Genomic DNA, 25,959 nt, shown 5'->3' with positions numbered 1-25,959 from the left:
TGACTCCAGAAACAATTGCAGGAATAAAACCTGTGATTGAATCCATGATTAGACAAGGAATCCTGAAGGAAGTAATGGGCAGTCCATGTAACTCTCCGATCATGGGCTTGCAGAAGCCTAGCTGGAAGTTCAGGATTGTGCAGGATTTACGAAAAGTGAACGACATAGTTGTTCCATGCTGTCCAGTGGTACCGAATCCATCAGTGATATTGTTTCAGATTCCAGCACAGGCTGAGTGGTTCACAGTGATGGATTTGTGTCAGGCTTTCTTCTCAATACCATTACATGAGGAGAGCCAATTTCTTTTCGCTTTTAAGCTGGAAGATCGCGTGTTAATATGGTGTCGTATCCCTCAAGGGTATACAGAGAACCCATCGATCTTTAACCAATTGTTGAAGAGGAATCTTGAGAGTCTAGTACTGCCCCAGAACTCGGTTCTCGTACAGTACATAGACGACCTCCTTGTTGCGTCAGAGACAGAAGATGCTTGTAGAATAGACACCATCGCTTTGTTGAACCATCTGGCAGAAAATGGTCACAAGGTATCTCCCAGTAAGCTACAGTACTGTCTGTCTGAAGTCCAGTATCTGGGACACAGAATAGAAAAGGGCAAACGAAAGGTATCTCCAGATAGGATAGAGGCCATAATGAAAATGATGGTGCCCTCTACGCAGAGAAAAGTTAGAATGTTCTTGGGAATGGTTGGCTACTGTCGCCAGTGGATTGCTAACTTTTCCCTGAAAGCGAAGCCCTTGCAGAAACTGACGCTCAAGGACGTGAGTGATCCGGTACCATGGGACACAGACTGCATGATGGCTTTCTTTGTGTTGAGAGAGGATTTATGTCGTGCTCCGGCTCTGGGAATGCCTGATTACACCAAATTGTTTTCATTGTTTTGCTGCGAGCGAGAGGGTTGCGCATTGGCAGTTTTAACCCAAGATCATGGAGGTGTCCGTAGACCAGTTGCTTATTTCTCGGCTACCTTAGACCCAGTAGCCGCAGCGTTGCCCGGATGTCTCAAATCCGTTGCTGCAACAGGTGTCAGCATTGAGAGATGTGAAAGTATTGTGATGGGACATCCATTGGTGGTACATGTTCCACATTCAGTAGAACTGTTAATGACCAGGACCAAAACGCAGCACTTGACCAACAATAGGCTCACACGCTACGAGCAAGTTATACTTGCCGCGGAGAATGTGACCCTTCAGAGGTGCTCGGTTTTGAACCCTGCTACATTGATGCCATTGCCAAATGTCTTAGATGATGATTGTGAAGACCACGACTGCCTTGAGGTGACTGAACTGTGCACCAAACCTAGACCAGACATTGTCGATGAGCCATTGGAAGACCCTGATTAAATTTTCTTTGTAGATGGCTCATGCATAGGAGACAGTGCTGGACAGTTAAGAGCGGCGTTTGCACGATTCATGGGATAGTCGAAGCTGCCTGCCTAGAAGGAGTACACTCCGCTCAGGTGGCTGAGATATTTGCGTTGACGCGTGCCTGTTTGGCAGCCAACAAAATTCGAGTCACCATATACACCGACAGCCGATATGGGTTTGGTGTGGTTCATGACTTCGGTCAGTTGTGGTCTCAAAGGGGTTATATGACATCGTCAGGTTCCCCTATCAGGAATGGAGAATTTGTCAGGCTACTGCTGGAGGCGCTGCAGGGCCCAGCAGAAATCGCTGTGGTGAAATGTACAGCACATAGCAAAGGTGCTGATTTTGTGTCCCTGGGAAATCGTTATGCTGATGAAGTCGCACGTTATTGTGCAGAACAAGCTTACTCATTTACTGACCAAGTTATCGAGGGGATGCATAGAGGGACCGAGCTAAACATGATACTTGAAGTGGCTGATACCTGGGATGAATTGAGGAAGATGCAGGAACAAGCGTCAGACTTCGAGAAAAGAGTGTGGGTGACCTCTGGTTGTACCAAAGGGGAACTGGACTTGTGGATTTCAGCTGATGGGAGAGCTGTGTTGTCGAATGAACTAGTGAGCCCGATGGCTCGACAGATACATGGTCCTGTGCATTTGGGAAGGGATGCAATGATGCGAGTGTTCAGGCAGACTTGGTACAATCCCAAGTTTCGAACGGCTGCAAAAGCGGTGTGTCAGAGGTGTGTTACTTGTCAACAAATGAATGTTGGGAAAAGGACACCAGTCACGTTAAGTCATGTTGGAAGGTCTGGAGGGCCTTTCAACAGAATGCAACTGGATTTCATTGAGATGCCGAGGTGTAATTGCCTTAGATATGTCCTGGTGATTGTGTGCGTGTTTTCTAGGTGGGTCGAGGCATACCCAACTCGTAGGTGCGATACACTCACAGTAGCAAAATTATTGTTGAGGGAGATAGTGCCAAGATTCGGGGTCCCGACTAGGGGTGGGCGGCCAGCTACGCTCCGTGCACGGAGTGTGCGTAGTGCCGCCTACTCCGCATTTTGCGGAGCTGGCGTAGCCAGGCGGCACTACGCACGCTCCGCAGACGGAGCGTAGCTGGCCGCCACCCGCCTCCCTCCCGCCCTCCCTAGATACTTTCAAATAAAGCAATCAAATAATTTAAAAAGCACTTACCTTGCCGCCGCTGCCCGCCGCGTCCCCGGGGCTCGTTATCTTCCGTCTTCCGTCTTCTTTAGTAATGCGCATGCGCGGGCGGCCGCGCATGTGCATTTTCACGAGAAAATGCGCATGCGCGGCCGCCCGCGCATGCGCATTACTAAAGAAGACGGAAGATAGCGAGCCCCGGGGACGCGGCGGGCAGCGGCGGCAAGGTAAGTGCTTTTTAAATTATTTGATTGCTTTATTTGAAAGTATTTAGGGAGGGCGGGAGGGAGGCGGGTGGCGGGGCTGGCGGCCAGTGGTGTTGCGGAGTGGGGCTACGCGGAGTGCGGAGGTGGGCGTAGTTTCTCGCCCACTTCGCGTAGCTCGGCGAAGCCCCACTCCGCCAACTCCGCCCAGGGCTAGTCCCGACCTCTTTGGAATCGGACAGAGGGACGCATTTTAACAGTGAAGTTGTGAACATGCTCTGCTCTGCACTGAACATTGACCAGAGACTGCATTGTAGCTAACGACCAGAGGCTTCTGGCATAGTAGAGCAAATAAAAGGAACACTCAAGGCTCGAATGGAGAAGGTGTGCTCATCCACGTCCCTGAAATGGCCAGATGCTTTACCGTTGGTGCTAATGAGCTTACGTAGTACACCAGACAGGAGGACAGGACTCTCACCCCATGAGGTGTTGATGGGAAGGGCTATGGGATTGCCGTCCATCCCTTCAGCAGCCTTGCTAAATATCACAGATGATCTGATTCTTGACTACTGCAAGGGACTATCTGATGTCATCCATTCTGTGTCTCTTCAGGTGCAGACTGCTGAAATCCCGGCTTCCAGAGACCTTTGTCACGATCTGTGTCCAGGTGACTGGGTCCTGGTGCGGAAGCACGTGCGGAAGAGCTGCTTGGATGTGCGCTGGCGAGGCCCGTTTCAAGTTATCCTGGTGACGAACACTGCCGTGAAGTGTGGTGGATTGCCGAACTGGATACATGCTTCTCACACCCGAAGAGTCCCAGCACCCCTGGAAGAAACAGCTCCTCTCGTTGAAGGAAATCCAGCTGTGGAGGAAGATCCACTAGAGGGGAAAAGTCAAGCTGTGGGGGTGTCTGAAGAGGCTGGTAACTCATCTGACCGAGCTGAAGGAGATCACGACGACAGTGACATGGAATCCGCCTCTAAATGGGGAAGCTGCTGTGAAGGTGATCTCGTCCCTGAAAAAGCTGAAGGCAGTGATGAGCAGGTTGTGCCAACGAGAAGCAGAGGAGTGAACAGCAAAGAGGCAAGTTGGGCTGAGAGGAGAAGAAGGCTGAACGTGAGGCGGACCTCTGAAAGAGATCCTGCACCTGTATCTGAAGGTTCAGACCCGGAAGAGGAAAACAAAGAGTCAGAGGAAAAGGGTCCGAGGAGATCAAGGAGGGTGAGAGTTTACCTTGTCGAAGATACGCCACTCCAGAGTGGACCTACCCTTTGACAAATGCCAGGTGTACTGAGGTCCGGGAGGGTGAGGTCAGTGCTTGTGACCAATACGACCCCCAATGTTAAGTTGGAAGTGATACTGTTGGTACCTGGACTGAAAATTGAAGGTATACTGACAATCAAGATTCCTAATCCCCCTTACCTAAGCAAGATAAATGACTTAATCCTGAATAGACTGGTCTTTCCTACATATGGTCCTGAAATACCTGCTTATGAATCAATAGTCCTTCGAATGGAACTCTTGGATTATGTGCTATGTGCAGTTGGAGAAAATATCATCATTGATCAGTAAAGACTTTGTAAATAGCTGTTGAATTTTACTTAGAGCCGAGTGGAAGAAGAAGAAATTTAGGGACATCCCTTAGAGGACGGAGAAGGGTCAGGGTCGCCTGAATGCGAATGGAAATGAAGAATTGAAAGGGGATTTCTGCTTCCAGGTGTGGTTCGATTCACAAAGCCAAGAAAAAAAAAACTTTGTGTTGCTGCTAAAAACGAATCGCACTGTTTGAGACCATGGAGGCTGGGAACCTGACTCATAGGGCAAAATGTATTATAGGCACGCTTATAGGAGTAGTGATATTCTTTATATTTTTAGTAGTTTTAGTTTCTTATTTAGCACCACAAGAGCAGGAAGCGGAGGTCGAGGGAACGCCTACACCTACCACTCCTAGCCAGAAAGAGGTTAACATAGGAGCCGAGAAAGCTTTGCTAGCAGAAGAAAGCCGTAGATTACATGCAGATTTGTCTAAAGGAAACTTTGGAAAGAATGCGTATGCAAAGTTGTTGTATGAGTACATTGATGCGATGGATGCGAAAGATTGTTATGTGTGTATGCAGTTGCCAGCTTCAGTAGACGAGGGTATTAGATACCATCACCTGCCATTGACATATGGAATTTCATGTAGTTTGCTGCTTAGCATATTTTATGGGCGGAATCATTTTGAATATTTCTTTTCGAATTATGACGCTGTGCTACCGGAAGTCCCAAATTATAAGCACTTGAACAAATGGGATTATTATAAGTCAGAGGATAGACTTAGATACTTTTTCATTCCAGCACGAGAAATAGACACCTCATATGCTCATCGGCACAACTTGACCTGTTCATTGGCAGAGGTAGAGAAGAAGTTCATAGAACAGGTAGAGGATAGGTACCAAAAGCAAAAGCAGTTGCAGGCGTCAGGCCAAGGTAAAGTAGATTGAACGGATGAGGAGAAGTTGCATAAGACAAGGGGAAGCTATGGTCCGATAGCATTGGATGAGGTACAGAAAGGGAAGTTGTGCCTTCACAGACCAAAGACGTATTGTGAAAATGTATATGTGGGCCAGACAACTTGTGAACACACCTTCACATTAGAATATTACACCAAGGATTTCCTGAAGAGTGTGGTACAAGTGATCCCTACGGTGTACTTTTTCTGTGGGAAAAATGCATACGTGAGGTTGCCGGATAAGTGGTATGGGACATGTTACCTGGCGATTATTTTTCCTAAGATATACCACACCGAGGACTTTGCTCTGGTGGAAGGTGGACACTTGACGAGGGTGAAGCGAGGAGAGAGTGCTGGTGCAATAGTGGGGGATGTGTTTGGAGCTGCAATACCAATGTTGGGAGTGATCTTGAATGACGTGAAGATACGGCGGTTGGCAACTGTAGTGGATGAACTGTCAATGAGTACGGCTAAGTCATTAGTGTTCATTGAGGGTGAGATGTTGTCGATAAGGACAATGGTTTTGCAGAACCGTCTTGCTTTAGACTTCCTTATGGCGAAAGAGGGCGGAGTCTGTAAACTTTTGAAAGTTCAGGAATGTTGCACGTATATTCCAGATAATTCCAAGGATCTGAAGGAATATATACGTAACATTACTGCAATTCATTACGAAATTGAGGATTTGACGCAAGAGAATGCATGGGAAAAAGTTGGTAAAGGATTTGGAAGTGTTGGAAACTGGTTTGCAGGCCTGGGAAGGAGTTTCCTTGGATACTTACTGAAACCCCTTATCATCATAGTGGTATGTGTGATCGGATTATGGGGTTTGCTGAGATTGTACAAATGGTATAGGTCAAATAGGTTGACAAGATCGATGAGAGTGCAAGAGCAGAGAATGGAGAACTTGCAAGACAACCAATATCGAAGTCTAAGGGCATTAGAGATGCTCAAGCGAGGGAAACTTGCGACAAGTGCTGTGTAGCTCGGTCCCTACCCTAAGGAATGTTGGGTTGGTGGTGATGACACAGGTCATCAAAGGGGGGACTGAGAGAGCGCAAAACGGAGTTAGAAAATTGTAGGGGTGCACCATATTCATGAGTAATCAGCACCCGCATATATAAAGGATTATAATCATGTTTAGATGTGGTGTAGGGCTACGAAATAATGTACTAGGATTTACCTGGAGTAATGTAGAGTGTTTTGAAAGTACTAATGCCACGTAAATCTAGAAATATTGTTTGCAGTGAAGTATTAATCCAATTAAAAGATGGTCAATAAGTCATTAGTGTATTAAGATGCTTTACTAGAAGTTCAGTATTGTATTCATATAACGACATAGAAGTGTTTAAGTTAGAAAATGTATTCTTTTGCTATAATGATGAAGGCCTAATGAACGAAAATGTTTTGCCAATGTTAGGATGTGATACCCAGAATGTGCAGAGGCCCAGGTGGGGAGAAAGACTGTGTAGGCCGAACTGAGAATGTTTCACTTCATATTAAATCATAGAAGGTTGCTTCAGAAAAATAATTGCAAGTAGCATGAAACTGTGAACCGATTTATGTGCGTTCTTTTGCAGGTGCAAAGTTAACTAGAGATAGTAGAAGAAGGGCCCATTGTGTATGAGCGTTAGGATGGTAGTCCCAGACATGGAGGAGTGGCTGCGGAATTTAGGGAAGCAACTTCAAGAGGAGAAGGCTCTGGGACCCAAGGACGTTTTTCAACGAACAAGGATGAAGATGTCATAATGGAATTTTCTGAAAGTTAATACCTTTGAGAGGGGCGTACCCTAGGGCCTGTCGCCCATATTGTGGGGTTTGTATTAGGGACAGCACCCCGTAGGAGGAGAGAGCAGGAGCGCATGAGGGCGAAGGAAGATGTTGGTCAGGCAGAGAGCTTTGCTATGCGAGATGGGTTCTTAGGCTAAGTCCGAACAAAGTGAGTGTGCTTCTTTGGAAGTCACCACAGCTGACTCCTTTGGTAGGAGGGAACCTTGTTAAGTAGGGATGTCACTTAGTATAGTGTAGGGACAGATTAATCTGGATTCATTCTTTCCTTTTCCGATGCCTACCAAGACTCAAGTTATAGCAATTCTTGTTAGTCTGATGATTTTGGAGCTTATACTTGTATTGTTTCTTAGTCGATTAAGACTTTTCCGTAGAATTATGTTTGTATTAGTGCCTGTTTATCTCCTGAATCTTTTACTGAGGTGTTTATATACACAACTGTTTTTGGCTTTATAATAAATCTTTAAACTCGACCTTATGTCAGTGGTTCTTTTGGGAAAGTAATGGGGATCGTTCAAATTGATGTTATACTGGTAAGAAAGATTGCCCTCTACACTCTATGACAGGTAAAAAGGTCTAGTCGACCTGTGACGGGATTCTAGAAAATGCTATTCTGGTTCTAGAGTAGAAATCCCGACTTTCCCAGTATTTAAGCATAAGCAAAACTTTTGTTGTTGTTTCTAGGATGTTTAGTATTTTTGAAGTGTCTCTTATGTGGTTATTCTTAAAGGACCATCTCTTGAGGGGGAGCATTCAGAAATCTTCTTTCGGGGATGTGCTGATAAGATTCCAAGTGTTTCACTAGCCTAGGGTGACCAAGTGGGACCATCTATGCACAGTTTTTGAGTACCGTTGGGTAACAATAAACATCTGTTATTCAGCGCCAAGAGACCCTGTTAGGGTGAACGTGCGATTTACAAATACACATGTTGTGATATGTTATGCATGTACTTTCATCGATCCAGCTATCCACACAATAAACTGCTTTCTGTTCCCACTTGGATATGTTGCCAGAATTCCTAGGCATCCTCAATACATGCTGTTGCTGTAAGTAAAACAGGAGGATAGCACTGTTGTGACCTGCAAGAACTAATGTTGCAAAGATGCAAAACTTAAGGGCCAGCGGAATCTCAAGTTGAGGGGAAAAGCTGACCATCGTGCAGATGTCTGAAATAACTAAGGTCCGTGCAGGAGTCTTCCTAACCAGAGTAGAAGACACTACATGATAGTATTGGTTGTTCTTGGTTCAGCGCAAAAGGGGCTCATGAGAGATCGCAATGTTTGATGAAATCCATATAAAGAGAGATTACTCATTGATTGAAGACCAACATGGAATCAAAATCACGTTTAACTGGTGTTAAACCAATGTAAGATTCATATAATACAGACAAAAATATTGAAAATGCACAATAGAAGCACATTTAGAATTAAATATCTTACTCATTCCATCCAGTTCAATTGTCTTTATTTCCTCTGTGGGCATTTGGATTTTTTGAATCCCAGTTTCCAGGTCTTTATTGTCTTCCAAGATGTTGAGCTCTAAATAAAATATTTCATAGTTAAGTATTGTGTGTAATTATCTTGGGTAGTCGAACCAGCATCGTATTTCAAAAGCAGTTTAGATAAATTTTTTATCTGCAGTAATCTACCAATTGAACAACTCATGCAACCTTAACATTGAGTTTCTTTCAATTTTAGGTCTTGCATACGAACGGCTTTAGGAATATTTTGCTTTAAATTCACTGTCTATAATATAATGTACTTAAGGCATGCATTCTGTCAGTCCCTTGCTCAAGATTGCATGGCAAATATGTCTATCTCGGTGCCTTGCTCCTTATTGAATGACTTTCTTCCCTATTCTTGTTTTTGGCTCATCCAAACAGTATTTCAGTCCTACTAAATTTTTTACTGGATCAGCTGCATTCTTATACTGTCAAAACATTGCAAAGCATGAGGAACTATTTCTTTACCTTGCTCTGTCTCTGCCTTGTCCCTTTCCTTTAACACCAGTCCACTTGACTCTCTATTTAAAATAATCACCATTCACCTACTTGATTGTTCAGGCATCTCACACACCCATGCCGCCCACCACTGTATCACCTGATGTTGTCCAGAGTTATGTTTCAAAATAGGTTGTGACTCAACGCCTGTTGCAAAATATCTGTGAGAAAGCCCAATGCTTCTGTTGACAGTGGATATCTGGGCATGTGCTCATGTTAAATCGTTGCAATACATGTTAGAGAAATTCTATGTAACAAGGATGTCTATAAGCTGTGGATATCTATTTCCAGACCATCGCTGACAATTTTGAGGCATTGCAGGTTTTTGAATAATGTGGAATATAGGGGTTACCCACTTAGAGATGGTTTATCTCACACTGGATTGTACACATCAAGCTAAGGTTGTATACCATTGTGCCCATCTCAGGAATGTGTGTACTGTGTTTTTGAAAACTATGGAGGGTTGTCCATAGGGCTTGGCAAAAGGTGCCTTTTCAGTGGCATATGCATACCTGCCCCCCTCTTGACTTAAAATTGCAGGACATGTTAAACCTTTAACACGGTAATCCCCTTAAGGTAAATAAGCTACATTTCTTTTTGGAGGGATTTCAAGGCTTAAAATGGCAGAGACCCTATTAAAGTCTATGAGGCATTTTGTTTGTGGGTTGGGTGAATATCACTAATGAAAAGGATAACATTCAGCAACATGGGTGACTTGAAAGATAAGCTACATGTTCAGCATCTGATCAAAGATTATGTCCATTGTCACATTACTGATCGAAGAATATTGCCCACAGATGTTAAACGTTGAATTACTTCCAATCCACAAGCCCTATAGGGCACTGTTCCAATGACTGGATGATGTCATCAGTGATATGTGAATTCTTAAGCAATGCATTTTGGGGCACAAGTTACAGTAAGCACAGTAAACTATGACTGTTACTTTGATCAGGGAATCAAAATTAGCCCTGTGATTATTGTGTGGTTTTAAGTCTTGACAGAGACTCTAAGAAAAAAATAGGAAAAAGGAGAGCCTTAGTTCATTTTAATTGTATAAATAGCAACTTACATTGACCTTAAGATTCATAACTCACTTAAACTTATGTTTCTGGCCTAGAGACATTACTAAAAGATGTGGTGCAAAGTGCCCCCTTGTGGGCCGTTGGGCATTGCAGTGCCGTCGCAAGGAGGAGTACAGCCCGATGATGAAACATGCCACCATTGATGGGTGAGGGCTTGTGCTACTAAAAGGAGCTATGTTTAATGACCAAGACTGGTCCAGATCCATTTTATATGCTGGTGTCCCTTCTTTGTTAGGGAACAGTAAGTTTTTTTGTAGGAGATTGTTGATAAAGGGAGGATACATGCTGGATTGATTAACCCTCGCTACTCCTCAAGGATTTATAGGAGTTACGACGGAAGCAGCCAGCTTTACCACAATGAGAATTGTTTTTAGGCTTTTTCCTGTAAAGGCATGTGTAACATTTAGGGGCCTATCACGAAGTCGGTTTTAAGACCTCCGACCTCAGGTCGAAGGCCTTATGACCGACATCATCGGTTTCAATTCAGACCGGCTGATTTTAACTCAGCCTATCAGAATAGAAACTGACCAGTCATTCCGGCTGGCTTCCGACAGGCTCAACAAGCCCGTCGACCAGTCGAAACCAGCACGTAATCCAAATGGACGGAGGTTTATGCCGTCCAGATTACGATGCACAGTTTCCGGCAGTGTTTCCATGCCGTCCTTTTTAACATGGAAACCCTTTTGGAAAAATTGTGTTTGGGGGGCCCTAGCATCGGTGCAGAGATTAACACCACCTCACACCTCCCTATAGGAGCATGTACTAATGCCGGTTTACGGCCTTAACACATGCTTTAATAGGGTAATGTCAGTATGTGACCGCATCATGTGCGGTCACATCATAATGAAGTGGTCGGGACCGCCGACTGGAAACCGTTTGTCCCATTTCTGGCTGCTTGACATCGTAATAGGCCCCTAAGTGTTTACAGGTCCTACTTTTGAAGGGAAACATCCTTTACATTGCGGTAAGTACACCGCAATGAAGTTGCAACACAGCCATTACAACGCAAGTCGTTACATCGACTTACGCTGGATGGCGCTATAACCTAAGGAATAGTAAGATTTACTATTCCAACACCTTCCCTACTGTATGCAGACTGGTGATGAAATAGTAAATCTTACTATTCCTTAGTCCAGCGACCTCCAGTGCAATTCGTTGTGATGACTTACATTGTAAAAACAGAGATGTAACATACCGCAATAATTTTGATCTCCTTGTTACATCACATATTCACTGTTGAATACCATGCACTCTGCCTTCTGAGCATTAAAATCTACCTTATGGGTGATTTACTAATATTTTAAAGGAAGGATTAGGCTTGTGAAGAGGATTTATTTTGGCAAGTTGGAATAGTAGTTTTTGAATGCACTGTCAACATACAGTGGTAGGCCTGGGGTCGAGTTTGCTGTGTCACTGCAATTGGTGGCATAATGGGTGCTGCAGTCCACTGGTAACATTTAACTCACAAGTCCTGGATACACTTTATACTATATTCATGGGACTTATAGGGAAGTCAAATGTGCCAACCAGCTGTATATGAATTTCATCATGTTTAAAGGGGGATCACAGGCACTTTACCCCTACTTAGCAGGGGTAAAGTGCATGGCAAACAAAACAGTCAAGGCAACAATCTGGACAAATACCACACAAAAAATGATAATTTCCAACAGGAGTGATGAGAGGATTTGACTTTCCACCTAAGAGGAGGGCCTTCGGCTTGCACCACGCACAAGCCAAGAGGTGCCTCTACAGGTGAAGGGAAACAGATAAGAACAAGATCCAGAGTGTTGGACCTGACATCCTTGGTGTGTTTTCCCCCTTCTTTTTGCCTTCCATCCTCCTGTTTTTGCTGATTTCGTTTTTTCTAGCCTTAGGACTCTGAACATTTTAACACTACTGACCAGTGGTACAGTGCTTATGCTCTCTCCCTAAAGTACGGTAATATTGGCTTCCACCCAATTGGCACATTTAATTTACTTGCATGTCCCTAGTAAAGTGGTACTAAATGTACCCAAGGCCTGTAAATAAATGCTACTAGGTTGAATGATCTAGCCCCTGTGACTCCCCCGTACCACTTTGAAACGGGTCTCGGCCCCTTGGTTCACCGAAGTACTGGCGCACTCCCGTAAGCAGTGTAAAGTTGCCGAAAGGGCGTGGCGGTCTCAGTACGATGCTGAGGCGAGGGTTACCTATAGATCAATGGTCAAAGCCTACCATCGGGAAATTCTCCAGGAGAAAAAATGCTATTTTGCTAGGAGAATCGAGGATGCAGCAAACTCCCATAAGGAGATTTTCTCGATTGTTAGGGAATTTACGACCCTGCGCCCTAACTCAGCTCAGGCTGCCCCCTCTGAGACATGGGCTGCCACCCTTGCCAACTTTTTCACCACTAAAATCAGGTTGATACAGGACTCCTTTCCTACTAGGCCTGTTGATGTTTATCCGAGCCTCCTAGATGGGTCAGTCCATCCCATTACATCAGGCCCAGTCCTGGCAGTTTTCCCGTCGCTGACACTCATGACGAATCTCAAATCTGGCTCACCCCTTGATCCTTGCCCGGCCAAATTCCTAGCTAAAATGGCAGCTATTGTCAATCCTCTGGCCAACCCACTTTTGAACCTTTCCCTGAGTCAGGGGGTAATTCCGCAGACATGGAAGCAGGCTATGGTCATCCCCCTCCTTAAGAAACCGAGCCTTGCCCCGGAAGTCCCCGCCAATTACAGGCCCATCTTGCTTCTTCCTGCATTGGCTAAGATCCTGGAGAAGCATGTAAATGGTGTGCTCTCCAATTTTTTGGAGTCTCACGAGCTATTACATGCCTCTCAATCTGGCTTCCGCCCCAATTTAATCACTGAGACGGCGCTGTTGGAGGTATCTGAGGCCATCAAGGAGGCGCTGGATTCAGGAGGCAAAGCTATGCTGGTCATGCTTGATTTGTCGGCGCCCTTCGACACCGTCCCCCACGAGGGTCTCCTTGCAAGACTCCATGAAATCGGTCTGAGGGGGACAGTGCTCAGCTGGTTTCGTTCATTTCTAGCCGACCACCGACAAACGGTCTGGGCCTCCCCTGGCTCCGCCGAGATGTCGCCACTGGGAGTCGGAGTCCCTCAGGACTCTATGTTGAGCCCAACTCTATTTAACATCTTCATGACCCCATTGGCGACACTGGTGGAATCTTTCGGGGCCCAGATCGTATCCTATGCCGATGATACCCAGCTTCTCTTCACCTGCCAGAAGGGAGAAGATTTCGATGGAGAGAGTATCCGTGAGTGCCTTTGGGGCTGTTTTTAAATGGTTCCAGCAAAACAGCCTCAAGTGCAACTCAGATAAATCTGAGATACTCTTCTTCGGCTGTCCATCTGATCCGGACTGGCATGGGTGGTGGCCCGCCGATATGTTCCCCCCAGCTCATTCGTCCCAGTCAGCCAAGAACTTGGGAATTAAAATCGATAACGGGCTGACGCTTGAATCCCAGGTTCTGGCTCTCACAGGAACTTGCTTTGGCATCCTCAGGATGCTCCGGAAGTTCTTCCCTTTGCTCTCTGAGGAGCATAGGAGGACGATAGTTCAGGCCTTAATCGGCTCAAGATTGGATTATTCGAACATCCTATATCTTGGCCTGCCGGAGTACCTCTTGCAACGCCTGCAGGTGGCCCAGAGCACAGCGGCACGAGCCATCTTCGCCTCCACACGCGGGCCAGTGCCTCTAGCCTATTACAATTGCTCCATTGGCTACCTATCCGGAAGCGGATAGCATTCAAGGCCATGACATTGGCCCACAAGGCTTTGCATGCCTCGGGAGCCCAATATTTGCAAAGGAGGCTCGCCTTTTACCATCCGGCACGATCCTTGAGATCGGTGTCCTTCTTCCTGGCTGTGGTGCCCCGAGTAAAAAAAGCCCGCATTGGAGGGCGCTCATTTAGGCTGCTAGCCCCGCAGCTGTGGAACTCCGTACCTTTGACCCTGCGCTCTACATCTAATCTGCTGGCGTTCAGGAAGGGCCTAAAGACATGGCTCTTTCCCCGCTAGGGATTTCCTGATTTAGTTTCTGAACTTCGTGAGCCTTCCTTCTTAACTTATATTGTTATGTTTGTCTGTTTTCTTTCAGGTCATGAAATATAAAGCGCCGGGACACTCCTTTGGAGTAGCCGTGCGCTATAAAAGACCTATTTAACATATCATAACATAGTGGGCCTGCAGCACTCATTGTGCCATTCACTTAAGTAGCCCTTCAAACATGTCAAAGGCCTGACATTGCAACCTGTGTGTGCAGTTTAAACTGCCATTTCGACCTAACAATATAAATGTTTTTGCCTGGCATATATGTTCCTTTTTAATACAGATGTCACCCTTGGTTAGGCCCAAACGAAGCTATAGGGCAGGGTTCCAAGTATTTGAAAAGTTGCACATGTACTTTTGACTTTTACTTGTCCTTATAGTGAAAAACTCTTACATTGTTTTTTCACTCCTGCAAGGCCTGTCTCTCCTATAAGATAACATTCATCTACCTTATTACATTTATTAAGTGATAACTTTCAATTGAAAGCAGGTAGGAATATTGAGATTAGTCTCTAAAGAACTGTAATTTAAAACCATTTTAATGGTAACTTTGGATTTTAAGTTTCAATTCTGAAAATGTCATTTTTAGAAAGTTTTCATTTTCTTGTCCTAACCATTTGGTTCCTTAGCATGTATTCTGGATAGCATGGCTAGGTGTGGCTGGCAATTGGTCTTTATGTATTGCTCCCAGACAATGGGGGGTATATAAGTTGGCAGGGTGGGCTATCTCTGACTTGATGAGGGGGAGGAGCTGTCACCTCCACACTTATACATCACAAAGGGTCTGTCTCAGCACACTTACAATCAATCAATCAATCAATCAATCAAAGCATTTTTATAGCGCACTACCCACCCGGAGGGTCTCAAGGCGCTAGGGGAGGGGGGGGTCCGCTACTGCTCGAATAGCCAGGTCTTGAGCTGCTTCCTGGAGGCGAGGTGGTCCTGGGTCAGGCGGAGGTGGGTCGGGAGGGAGTTCCAAGTCTTGGCGGCGAGGTAGGAGAAGGACCTTCCTCCTGTGGTGGCTCTTCGGATGCGGGGGACGGCGGCGAGGGCGTGGCCGGTCGATCGAAGCTGGCGTTTGGGAGCGTAGAAGTTGAGGCGGCTGTTGAGGTATCCTGGGCCTTGGTTGTGCAGGGCTATGTGTGCAGGGTGAGGAGACGGAAGGTGATTCTCTTGTTGACCGGGAGCCAGTGCAGGTCTCTCAGGTGTCCGGAGATGTGGTTGCGACGGGGGTTGTCCAGGATGAGTCGTGCTGAGGCGTTCTGGATCCGCTGGAGTCTCTTCTGGAGTTTGGCGGTGGTTCCGGCGTAGAGGGAGTTGCCGCAGTCCAGTCGGCTGGTGACGAGGGCTTGGGTGACCGTCTTACTGGTCTCGTGGGGATCCACCGGAAGATCTTGCATAGCATGCATAGGATGTTGAAGCACGACGAGGAGACGGCGTTGACTTGTCTGGTCATGGAGAGGGAGGAGTCCAGGATGAAGCCCAGGTTGCGTGCGTGGTCCGTTGGTTTGGGTGCGTTGCCTAGGGCGGGGGGCCACCAGAAGTCGTCCCAGGCGGAGGGTGAGGATCCCAGGATGAGGACTTCCGTCTTGTCCGAGTTCAGTTTCAGGCGGCTGTTCTTCATCAATTCGGCTACCTCTTTCATCCCTTCGTGTAGGTTGGCTCTGGCGGTGGCGGGGTCGGGGAGTTTCACATCATTCTATTTTGCCCCAAGACAAGCTGAGGCCAAGAGGAAATTCCAAACTCTTCTGAAGAAGGAGCATGCTAGAAGCTTCTCCCACTTCAATGCTGACACCAAGTATATATATTGGACCCTCAGACCCAACTCTTCAGTTCACATTTAGACCTGGGGGATACTCAGAAAGACTGTTGTGCTGCTCTTCTGTAAGATGGTTTTTGAGTGAGAAGGACTGGGGCTGCATCATGAATCCAGGACCACCAAAGTGACCCTAAGGGCTAGTAGGTTGGCTGGATGATCAGATCCCCGGAGACAGAAAAGGCTCCAAACATCTTGAACCTTGCACCAGGACACTGCCTGCTGTAAGTCCTACCCCCCCCCTTGTGGTGCTAACCCAGTCCTGGCCCCTTGGAAGTGGGCCTGAAGATACTCTGCTGGAGGATGTGTATTGGCCTATGTGGCAAACAGCCAGGTTTTCAGCCCCTTCCTGAATGTCCGTTACAAATAATGGGGTAACCCAAAAATCATCACCAGACCTGAGTACAATGCGGGAATGAAAGAGTATTGGTCTCTGAGGTCTTTTGGAGCAAAATAAATTCAGAATTTAACTATTATGTAATGTAAATGTACATGTATTTATATAGCGCAAATCGCCCACATCGCAGGCATCTATGTGCTTGCTTAGGGAACCCGTCCTGGTATTCCCCTGTGAGATACCCCGGCAGGGTATCCACAAGGTGAAAGCCAGGCATCCCGCCGCGAGGGGCCGTTGTGGAGATTAAGCAAGCTATTGCCCAGAGTTGCATACATATACAACACTGGTATTTATTACCCTGTGGGGATGCACTATGTTCCAAGAGTATATTTTCACCATATACAATGAATGTAAAACAGGAGCGCCAAAACAGTTGGAATCAAATAAAGTCTGTTTATTCTGTATATTTAGAATCCAAATCATAATGAAGAATTTGATCTAAGGTTGGAAAAAGGAAAAGGAACTGGATTGGGCGTGTTTGTGATGGAATAGAACTGATGCAACATGACAGATCCTCAAACAGGACTGAGCATCATAACCCTGCAGCTGCTCGGAACTTCTGGTGCGTGATGAATCTTTGACTTAGGACCTTGCACCTGCCGCTGCCTGACACATCTGGGATGTGGAACTTTGCAACGCTCAACAACCAGGATTTAAGCTACTTTGTTCAATGGGCCTAACTTAGCCCCTGTCTTCGGCCTACGCTGCATCGCAGATGACCTCAACTTGTGGCTTTTAACCAGTTCGGCTTGACCAGGAAAACCACAGTTGGTGCTTTGTGCCATAAAGCACTATTTTTCCTTAACTATTTTAAATAGCATATATCCAGTTCTACTAATTGGATTTTTCTTGTTTTGTTGTCAAATAATGTTTTAAAATATACTGCATAAATACTTTGCACATTTCCTCTAAGTTAAGACTGAGTGCTTTTTTGACAAGTTACCAGAGGGTTATGTCCAGGTTAATTTGGACTCTGACAAGAATTGTGGTTGCTGCCTGAGTAGGGTTTCATCCCCCTCAACGAGAGGATCTGGAAAGAGACATGAAAAATAATGAGTAACAAAAATACTTGAGTACTACTTCTTCGTTTTCCCGTAACTTTTTTCCAACAGAAATATGAATAATGCTGCCTCGGGTATTCTATTTACCTAATGCAACTTCTAATTTCGAAAGGGTATCTCTCGGGTAAGGTAACCATCAGAGATGGAACAATGACATGAGACAGTAGAAGTCAGGAGTTAAAGGTGACTGTGAATATCTTTTAGATAAAAGTAAATGCAACACAGATACATACCCCTGTTAAATAGGGGGCATAAGAGAAGTGGTAAGAAGAAAGAAGAGTAGGTAGGCAGGAATTACAGTTCTAGCTAGGCTAACTACCTCCTGCCAAGTAATAGGATCATGAGGGGAAAGAATAACACCAACCTAGGCAATTATTCCAAGTACAAGGAAGTTTCAGAGGCAACAAACTTTGTTTGCTTAGGTCTTTTAAACTCATGCTGCCTGGCAAGTTTAGATCTCCTTCCTGGATGATCAGGGGGCAGGCTAGGTGATCTCTAACAGAGCACTTGCTGCCTCAGCTGAGGCTGGATTATGCCATAGTTTTCTGGAGGTGACTGGAGAGGCCCTCAGTAGGGGGATATGATATCCAATAGATTTAGGACAATCGCACACCTGGTAAAGTTGGGGTAGACTGGGTGAAATGGTAGGTAGGTGCAACTCGGTTAACCCTCCTGATTAAGAGGGTGAAGGTAAATCCCAAGACTTGCGTTATCCCTCACAGTGGAAAACGTCCCCAGGATGCACTCAATTGAAAAGATTCATTGATGTTCGAACACGTGTTTTTCAATTTTTTTCTTCAGTCTGATTTATTCAAATATATTTCTCTTCCAATGTTAGTTTTCTTCCATGCCATAGTGAATACTGAACGCCTGCATGCGCGCTGCCGCTATAGCCTCGACCTAAAAAGTGAGGCAGACATATTGGCCTGTTCAGTGCTTTTTGATTCTATTTTATTGCTTCAATGGCCGGCAGCTTCAAGATGCTACCAGCCCACCTCGTTTCCATTTTACATTCCTGTGTATTTTATTTTACTATTGTTATTTTAATGTTCTGACATGATAATCAGCTTTTTAAGTACGTCACTATCTGGCTGGCCCAAGGTACATAGTGAGACAGCCAGGCACCAGAAGGCCATTTATATGCATTTGCGCATGCATCAAATCTCGATGCCTGGGTGACGGCATGACGTCGGCTTACCACTCGAATGCCAGTTTTTTTCGGTCACCGCCTCTCTCCTCGGATCTGGGAGCATGCATGAGAAAGTTTTTTAAAGTACTTCTGTGGCCTGCGTGGTCAACATTTTTGTGCACGCACACGCAAACAAAGTCTGTTTCTCCTCATAAAGTCATAAGCCTAACATCTTAGTGGCTGGAGGCATAGATCAAATATTGCATTTGCTGACAGTGGCTTTAGGTAGCTGTTGTTGAGCTCGCTGTATTGTGGTCTTCATCCGCATCTAAATGCCCAATTGCCTACAATGCCTGACTCTGTGTTTGAGAAGAAAAGGTGCCCTGTTTTGTGAAAAGATGGTTTTAGAATTTGCTTCGCTTTTTAAAATCATCTCACTGTTTCAATACATTTACATTCCTAACTCTTCATAACATGTGTACTTCATGAAAAAAAAGAAAAAGTGTAAGACTGCAAAGAGTGGAAGCACATTGGTCTCTTGGTGCGATAAGATTGCTCACTGTGGACATCTCTGCCGAACCAGGGATTCATTCTAAGCAGGGCAGATTCAGGCTTTCATGATTTTGAAGTGAGTAAAATGTGCATGACTTTGCTCAGTTATAGGCACGTATTTTCTCACAAAGCTTGTATACTCCACTGGTATTTCAGGCCCGAGTATGACTAACGTGGATTTATGTACGAGTATACAGTGTGGCTGGAATTTACACTTCTGGCGCGTGACCCAGTATATACATCTGGCTACTACAAGGCAGTCACCAGATAATGGGGAATAACTGTGAAGACCGAGCTTTACCTGGTCAAATTACTCAAGGAATTGCCAATTCTGTGTAGACAACTGGTTCAGTTCATCACCTGCTCTAAGCAGTTGGTAAACCGGTGCAGGGGAGAAGGGGGCAGGTGTGTTGTGGGGTGGGGAGGGTGGCAGTGGGCAGGGACAGATGCCGTGCAGAGGGAGTGGGAGTACTACAGGCTCCTCCGTCCCAATGGGCAGGGCTTTAAGTGGTAAAACAAATTGGGGGTGCTCTAAAAGGGGCGGGGAAAACCTCAAATGGGTGGGGCCTATCTTAGTAGGGGCGTCGTCTCAATAAAGCTAAGTAGTGTAGCAGTACCCCCTGCTCTGACAAGCCGTCAGCTCTAGAACGCCTCAGAGCCTCCCCCCCCCCCCCCCCCCTCTGTGTGGCAGCCCAGGCTGAGACGGCTTCCGCACCCGAGTACTTCACAGGTCTTTAAAAGACCATTTGCATGTTAATGATTCTTTGACGTTTTTTCACCCCTTCTTGGAGCCCCTGCATCTCCACACTTCCTACTACTGTGCCCACAGGTGTTTTTTTCAGTGCAAATGCTCCCTCCTCCCCTTCATCGCCCCGTGGGTATGCCAGTGGGTGCTTGTCGCCAGAACACTGAATCGGCCCCTCTGTGGCTTTAACACTGGCAGTAAACAAACTGAGAGGCTTGTGGTGTTCCAAACAACTGGGCAATGCTGCAGGGCAGCGTCGCAGCGCACAAAATCAGTCTGCTGTTCTCACACTTGCATAATAGGGCTGTCACATTCTTGTTATGATGCGGTCACATAAAATTTCCTTCTGTGCAAACGCATTTGTATTATTTCACGTCTAACTTTTGTTTGACTGGACTTTTACAAACAAGTTTCCCATGATCAGAAGTAAAGAAGAGATATCAAAATGTAGGCAGTTTCTAACACTTGAGCTACCATTCATCGACACAAAGGTGCGATGAAAGAACACTACCAAGGAGTTGTGGGCACTCTAGTTGCGTCTCTGATTGAGCTGGTGTGGGGATGCCAGGGGTACTGGGTGTGCATTAGCTTGATTTGCTTAAGCAGTGTGCGCTCATGCTCACCCAAAACACCAACAAACACCGGAACTTCTGGTCACCTTACCTTTGAGGCCTGAAAATAGAGCCCCCTAGATACCCATTTTGAGGTCCCCCCCCAAAAAAACTGGGAGTGCATAGACCCCACAGACCCCCCCCCCAACTTAAAGACCTGCACAGGGGGATGTCTTGAAATCCAGGTGCGCCATCCACAGGTGAGTTATCATTGAACGAACTGGCAGGCGCTCAGCATTATCTGTCTCCTTAACATGTAACCGGGTCCTAAACCGTACGTCAATGGAAAGATGCTCTTCTCCTCAGGGCTCACACATACTGCAGCAGTGACCAGAAGTGTAGACCTTACTGTACTTCTTCACTTCAAACTGGTTTTAAGAGTTGGCCTCGGGCAAGGAGGTCAGTCGGGGCGGGCATGACAGGCGGGCGGGGGGGATCGCGTGGCGGGGTCGGAGAGGCAGGTGGGGTTTAATTAAAATTAAAAAAATTCCTGCTGCCGCAGGCGCAGCTCTCCTCAGTAAGCAGCCACCCACAGGCAGCCTGCCTCCCCTCCGCCAATCACAACGCTACAAAGGCAGTATCAGGATTGGTGGGGACGGCGCCCAGCCGGGCGCCTAATGGGAGGCCATTTTCTCTATGTAGGCTGCATGCAGCCTACATAGAGAAAAAGGAGAGTGCACATGACTGCTTTTGTCGGCCCCAGAGGGCCGACCAAGCAGTCAGGGCCCACAACAGCAGGCTAGCCATGCCTTCTCTGCTTTCCAGCAGAGCCATACAATCAGGCACTTTTGCTTTCTCACAGTGCGAGAAGCAAAAACATTAAATGGTAGTTTTACCATTGTATGTTTCTTCTAGAACTGCGAGAAAGAATTGGGGCAACGCCCCTCCGCCCTAACGGAGGAGCCGCCCCAGCTTTGTTGTCTGAAGAGGCCCGGACATACTACATAGGGCTTTAATCAAAATCGTATGTATTAATTTATAATTTGAGTTTTGTGCCTTGGTTTCTTTTAATTATTAATCAGGGGCCATTACTGCATCTCTAGAACACATTTAGAAGGGCTTTCTTTTTATATTTTCTGCTTAAAGTTTGTTCAGATAAGGAGGGAAAAACAGGATTTAGTTAATTCTGCTTATTTTGGTGACGGCCGGGACTACCTGTGTTGCCGGTAATAAACCTGCCAGGTGACAAACTTAGCTTTTCCGACGGAGTGCTGGCATCTGCTGCATTGCCTTGGAACACTTTAGTTTGCAGTAGGCACTACAGGTTTCCAACACATTACCGTTAATCTCAACCATCCAGACACGGTGCTACAGTATGGGGCCACATAAATAGACACAAGAGAGAAGTATTCATCCAGTGTATTTAAACAACATTCAGTTTCATAGTCAACACCATATGAATAGCACACATTATGCCATTTGTGTGTCATTGTACTGCTTTGGCACTCCTTAATTTTTCCTTGTGAGGTAAATAGTTGGGCGTTTTTGAAGCCAATCAGAATTGGAGCCAAAAAGCACTGGTTTACACAACCTTTGTAATAGCACTGGTTGTGTTTAAACCCCGACGAAAAGCAGCTAGCCAGTGCTGTCATTATATAATAAGCGCTGTAAAACCCAGTAGTACATCCTTTGGTATAATTCAAGGTTCATTTTCAAAACTACTGCAATGAAAAAGTTAAATCGTAGCTAAAAAAAATAAAGGTAGGATTCATCCACTCTTGTGCTCATTTTGTGAAAATTAGACCAAAGTCACATTTAGAATGTTTACCTTGTTTCTTGTTTTAGAATCCAGAAAAATGTACTGCTGAGCACTGTATAAATGGGAAACACATATTTGAAAATGTTGGTAGTGATTTCACATTTCCAATACAAGACTAAAGGTCAACAAAATAAATTTTGCCAGTGGAGTTTACAAACTTAGCATTCCATTAGGTTTGCACAGTTTATTAATTCTCGGAAAACATTTATTGCAGAACAGTTTCCTTTCCAAAACTATTCTTTGTAAGGTATGTCCCACTGAAAGTGAAATGTTGCATTACACCCACAGTGCCAAAATGTTCCTCATAATATCTACATCACAACCTTTGTGAGTTTTCCAGAGTTTGTAAAAAAGTTCACAGGGGGAAAAACATAGCACGCTCTTGGACAAGATCTTTCCACAAACACACTGCTATGCAGGGCCCTTCCATCATGCCATTCCATATGCCATTTCCAAAGCACTGGCTGGTTTGCCAGTGCACATCACCCCTGCAAAGTCCTAAAACGATTCTACGTAGATATCAAATTCAATGCAGTTTTCCATTTCACAAACAACTGCCCGTTCTGGACACCCTTTCACCAGGATATTGTATCTGTCATCTCGTTCATGTCTGTTCAGTGTTTAACTCAAAAGCACTAGGTTGCAGGATCCGCCTTATACTGGCTAGCATAGCTCTTTTTGTCCCTGCTGATGACCCACCACATCACTGAAACAAACATCCGTTTCACAATATGCTTCTACTTGTTCTCAGTGGACAGTCGGTTGATGGCCTTCTGCCTGCCTGTAGCTCTTTCCAGCTTTCACACGAGTGCCTGACAGCCTGTTATTGGGACACAAAAGAAGGTCTAACTAGCAAATCAAAATGAAATTCCAACTCTTCTTGTTTAAAACACTGTTCTGGTGGACCCTGAGACAACAACTTTTGTGAGTTCTATGAGTGTACATCATAGTTCTTAAACTACCTTCAAGGTTCCCATTCAGTGTTTTTAGGAAAGGCTACGGAGTACCACGCCTCCGTGTAGCCTCCCGTGACCCGTAACCTGGGACCCTGCACTGGAATGGCGGCAGAGAAACGCTAGCTGACAGACTGCTTCTGCAGCTTTGATTCTGCTCCTACGGCGTTGTGCGAATTTTTCACGGGGGCCGAGGCACCGGCGTCCCGTGAACTGAGTGAGAAGCTGGGGGGTGCTTGAATTTATCCGTAAAGCTGTTGCCGATTTAAAAACACAGCTCCTACGGCTTTTACGGCTTCCTCGGGGCTTGATGCTCGTTGCTTGTGGCTTGTAAGCGGTTCCTGAGGAATGCTACTCTGCAAGGGCAGGAGTGTTTGAGGACGCAAAGAAACGCGCAGAAACGGCTGAAGCGGTTGCTGATGAATACCTGCCAATGCTGGAGCTGGAGCTGGAACTGAGGTGGGGGCTTGGAGCCTATTAAGCCCTAAAGACGGCGCAGGGGCAGCACAGTTAACTTTGCACCAAATAGACTCAGGAAGAAGATACAACAAGTTGCTGCTGCTGCGGTGGAGGGATAAGGAATCTTGGAACATTTACACACTGTGAGTAACGGCTGGCAGAAAAAATAAATATATAAGAAAAACTGGAGGGAGGGAAAGGGGTTTTTTTCCTGCTAAATTAAAGGGCATAATGGGCAAGCCTCAGAAGGAGGGAGAAGAGTTTATTAAGCCTAACAAAGTTGAATTGGCTGCCCGCCAGAAAACAAAGACCCGCTTTGCCTTAGCCAGTAAGGCTCCACGAAAAGCAGCCAAGGACAATGATGAAAATAAAGATAAAAATAGGGAAGAGAACTCGGCTGAGGATACCATGCTTGAGTCCTCTGAAGATGAATTACCCCTTTCTTCTACCTCTCTGCAAGTTACTGAGCCAAAGAAGGCAGTTGTGGATCGGGAAAACATCTTAAATATAACTGCGCAATCCGAATTAGAAGCAGAAGTGCCAGATTCTACCTTGGTATCTGTTTCAGAAACACCACCTCAGGTTGGAGAGGCCAAAAATAAGAGTGGTATTGGAGGAAAGGAGATAAAGTATTTTCCACTCTTTGCAAAGAAAACCACTCCGAAGTCTCTCCCCTCACAATCCCCTATAGCCCCAGTTCCTGCTGCCTTGCCAGCTAACATTGTACGGTCTGAAGACTCTGGTCTGACAAAAACGACTAAGACGCATAGCCATGACCAGGGACCTGAACCTCTGCTCTTATCCCTACCACAATCTCCCTTAATTTTCATAAATGAGATGGTGGATGAGGGGAACTCTGTACAAGATTCTTCTCAATTACAGAGGATACAAAGCGGAACATCTGGGGCAGAAGGAGTAGAGGGAGAAGAGGTGTAGCTGAGTCCTAATGAGAGAAATATGAGTATCAATGTAGATCTATTGGTAGGAAAAGGCAACCTCCCGGGATCTGAGGCGAGATATCAGCTAGATATCCGTGAAATGCTGAATTTGATCCTTGATGAGATTCGAGAAATAAAAAACAATCAGCAGGTGGAGATAGCTGCCTTACATTCAAGGATGGACAAATTTGAGGAGTCAATGTTGGCACTCCCTAATAGACTACAGGAGGCAGGATCTAGGATCTCTGCACTTGAAGATCAAATGAACCTGGTCACGGGAGAAGCTAGGGAGGCAGCCAAGAAGAAAAACTCTCTTGAAAACAAGCTGGAGGAGCTTGAAAACCACTCTAGAAGATCAAATCTAAGGATAGTAGGGGTTCCGGAAGGAACAGAAGGCTCCGACACTATTCAGTGGGTCAGCTCTTTTATTCAGCATACAGCTCTACCTGAATTTGAGGGGGATTTGACTATAACAAGGGCTCATCTGGTCCCGACACAGCGCTTTGCAAATTCAACATTTCCAAGAACTATTCTATTGAATTTTGCTGATAATAGGATTAAGGAGAGGATTCTTTCTAGAGCCTATCAACAACGACAGTTTTCGGTGTCAGAAACAACAAAATGTAGGATCTCTTCTGACATGACAGCGGCAGCTGCAAGAAGGAGAAAAGAATTTGTAAAAATTTTACATCTATTTAAAGTAAATGGCACCCAAGCCTCGATTGCACAGCAATCAAAGTTGAAGGTCCTGGTCAAGGGAAAATGTTACTTGTTTACTGACTTAGAAGAGGCACAATCTCTTCTTAAGAAGATTTCTTCAGGGGCCAGGGCCTGAAAAAAAAAAATGAACTCATGGTTTGCAATGCTTTACTCTTTCTGAGTTGTTTTTTTTTCTTTTTGTTCTCTTTCTCTCTTTCTTTCCCCTTTTGGGGGTAAAGGAGGAGCGTTGTCTAGCGTTAAACTTAAAACAATAGTAAGAATGAGGTGGCCCCAGATTAATGGGTCACTCAGGGTGTAGCAAGAGGACACCCAGAACAGAAGAAGTAGGAGGAATGTGGACAGCGTGGAGGGGAAGGGAGTCTCCACATTCCCTGGTAGGGTGGGGGAGGGGGCGGGTAAATGCAGTAAAAAGGAACATGTGCAATAGGTATAGCATTTTTTCATTTTCTAATGGTAGGTACTTAACAAGGAAAATACCTTTTTTAGATGAAATTTAATACTTGCAATATCCTGTCAATTAATGCTAATTGAATGTTAAATAAACAGAAGTACGGGGCTCTTTTGAAATGGGTAATATCTCTTAGATCAAAGGTGGTCTATTTTCAGGAGACACATCTAAAGTCTAATACCCCTAAGTTGTTTATCCCGAAA

General features: G+C 45.5%; 1 protein-coding gene across 2 annotated transcripts in view; it reads right to left on the bottom strand.

Annotated features, from left to right (window-relative positions):
* The window catches only part of FAP (fibroblast activation protein alpha), an 830,211-nt gene that overhangs the window by 321,235 nt on the left and 483,017 nt on the right, over positions 1–25,959 (bottom strand). For both annotated transcript variants that reach the window (XM_086956603.1, XM_086956604.1), the window contains exon 18: positions 8,468–8,566. In XM_086956603.1, coding sequence (XP_086812729.1) covers positions 8,468–8,566 — 99 coding nt within the window. The remainder of the gene's footprint in view (positions 1–8,467; positions 8,567–25,959) is intronic.

Source organism: Lissotriton vulgaris, chromosome 2_1, assembly GCF_964263255.1.
Source record: "Lissotriton vulgaris chromosome 2_1, aLisVul1.2, whole genome shotgun sequence".
Taxonomy (NCBI): domain Eukaryota; kingdom Metazoa; phylum Chordata; class Amphibia; order Caudata; family Salamandridae; genus Lissotriton; species Lissotriton vulgaris.
Note: the sequence above shows the minus strand (reverse complement) of the source record. Positions and strands in the feature narration are given on the sequence as shown.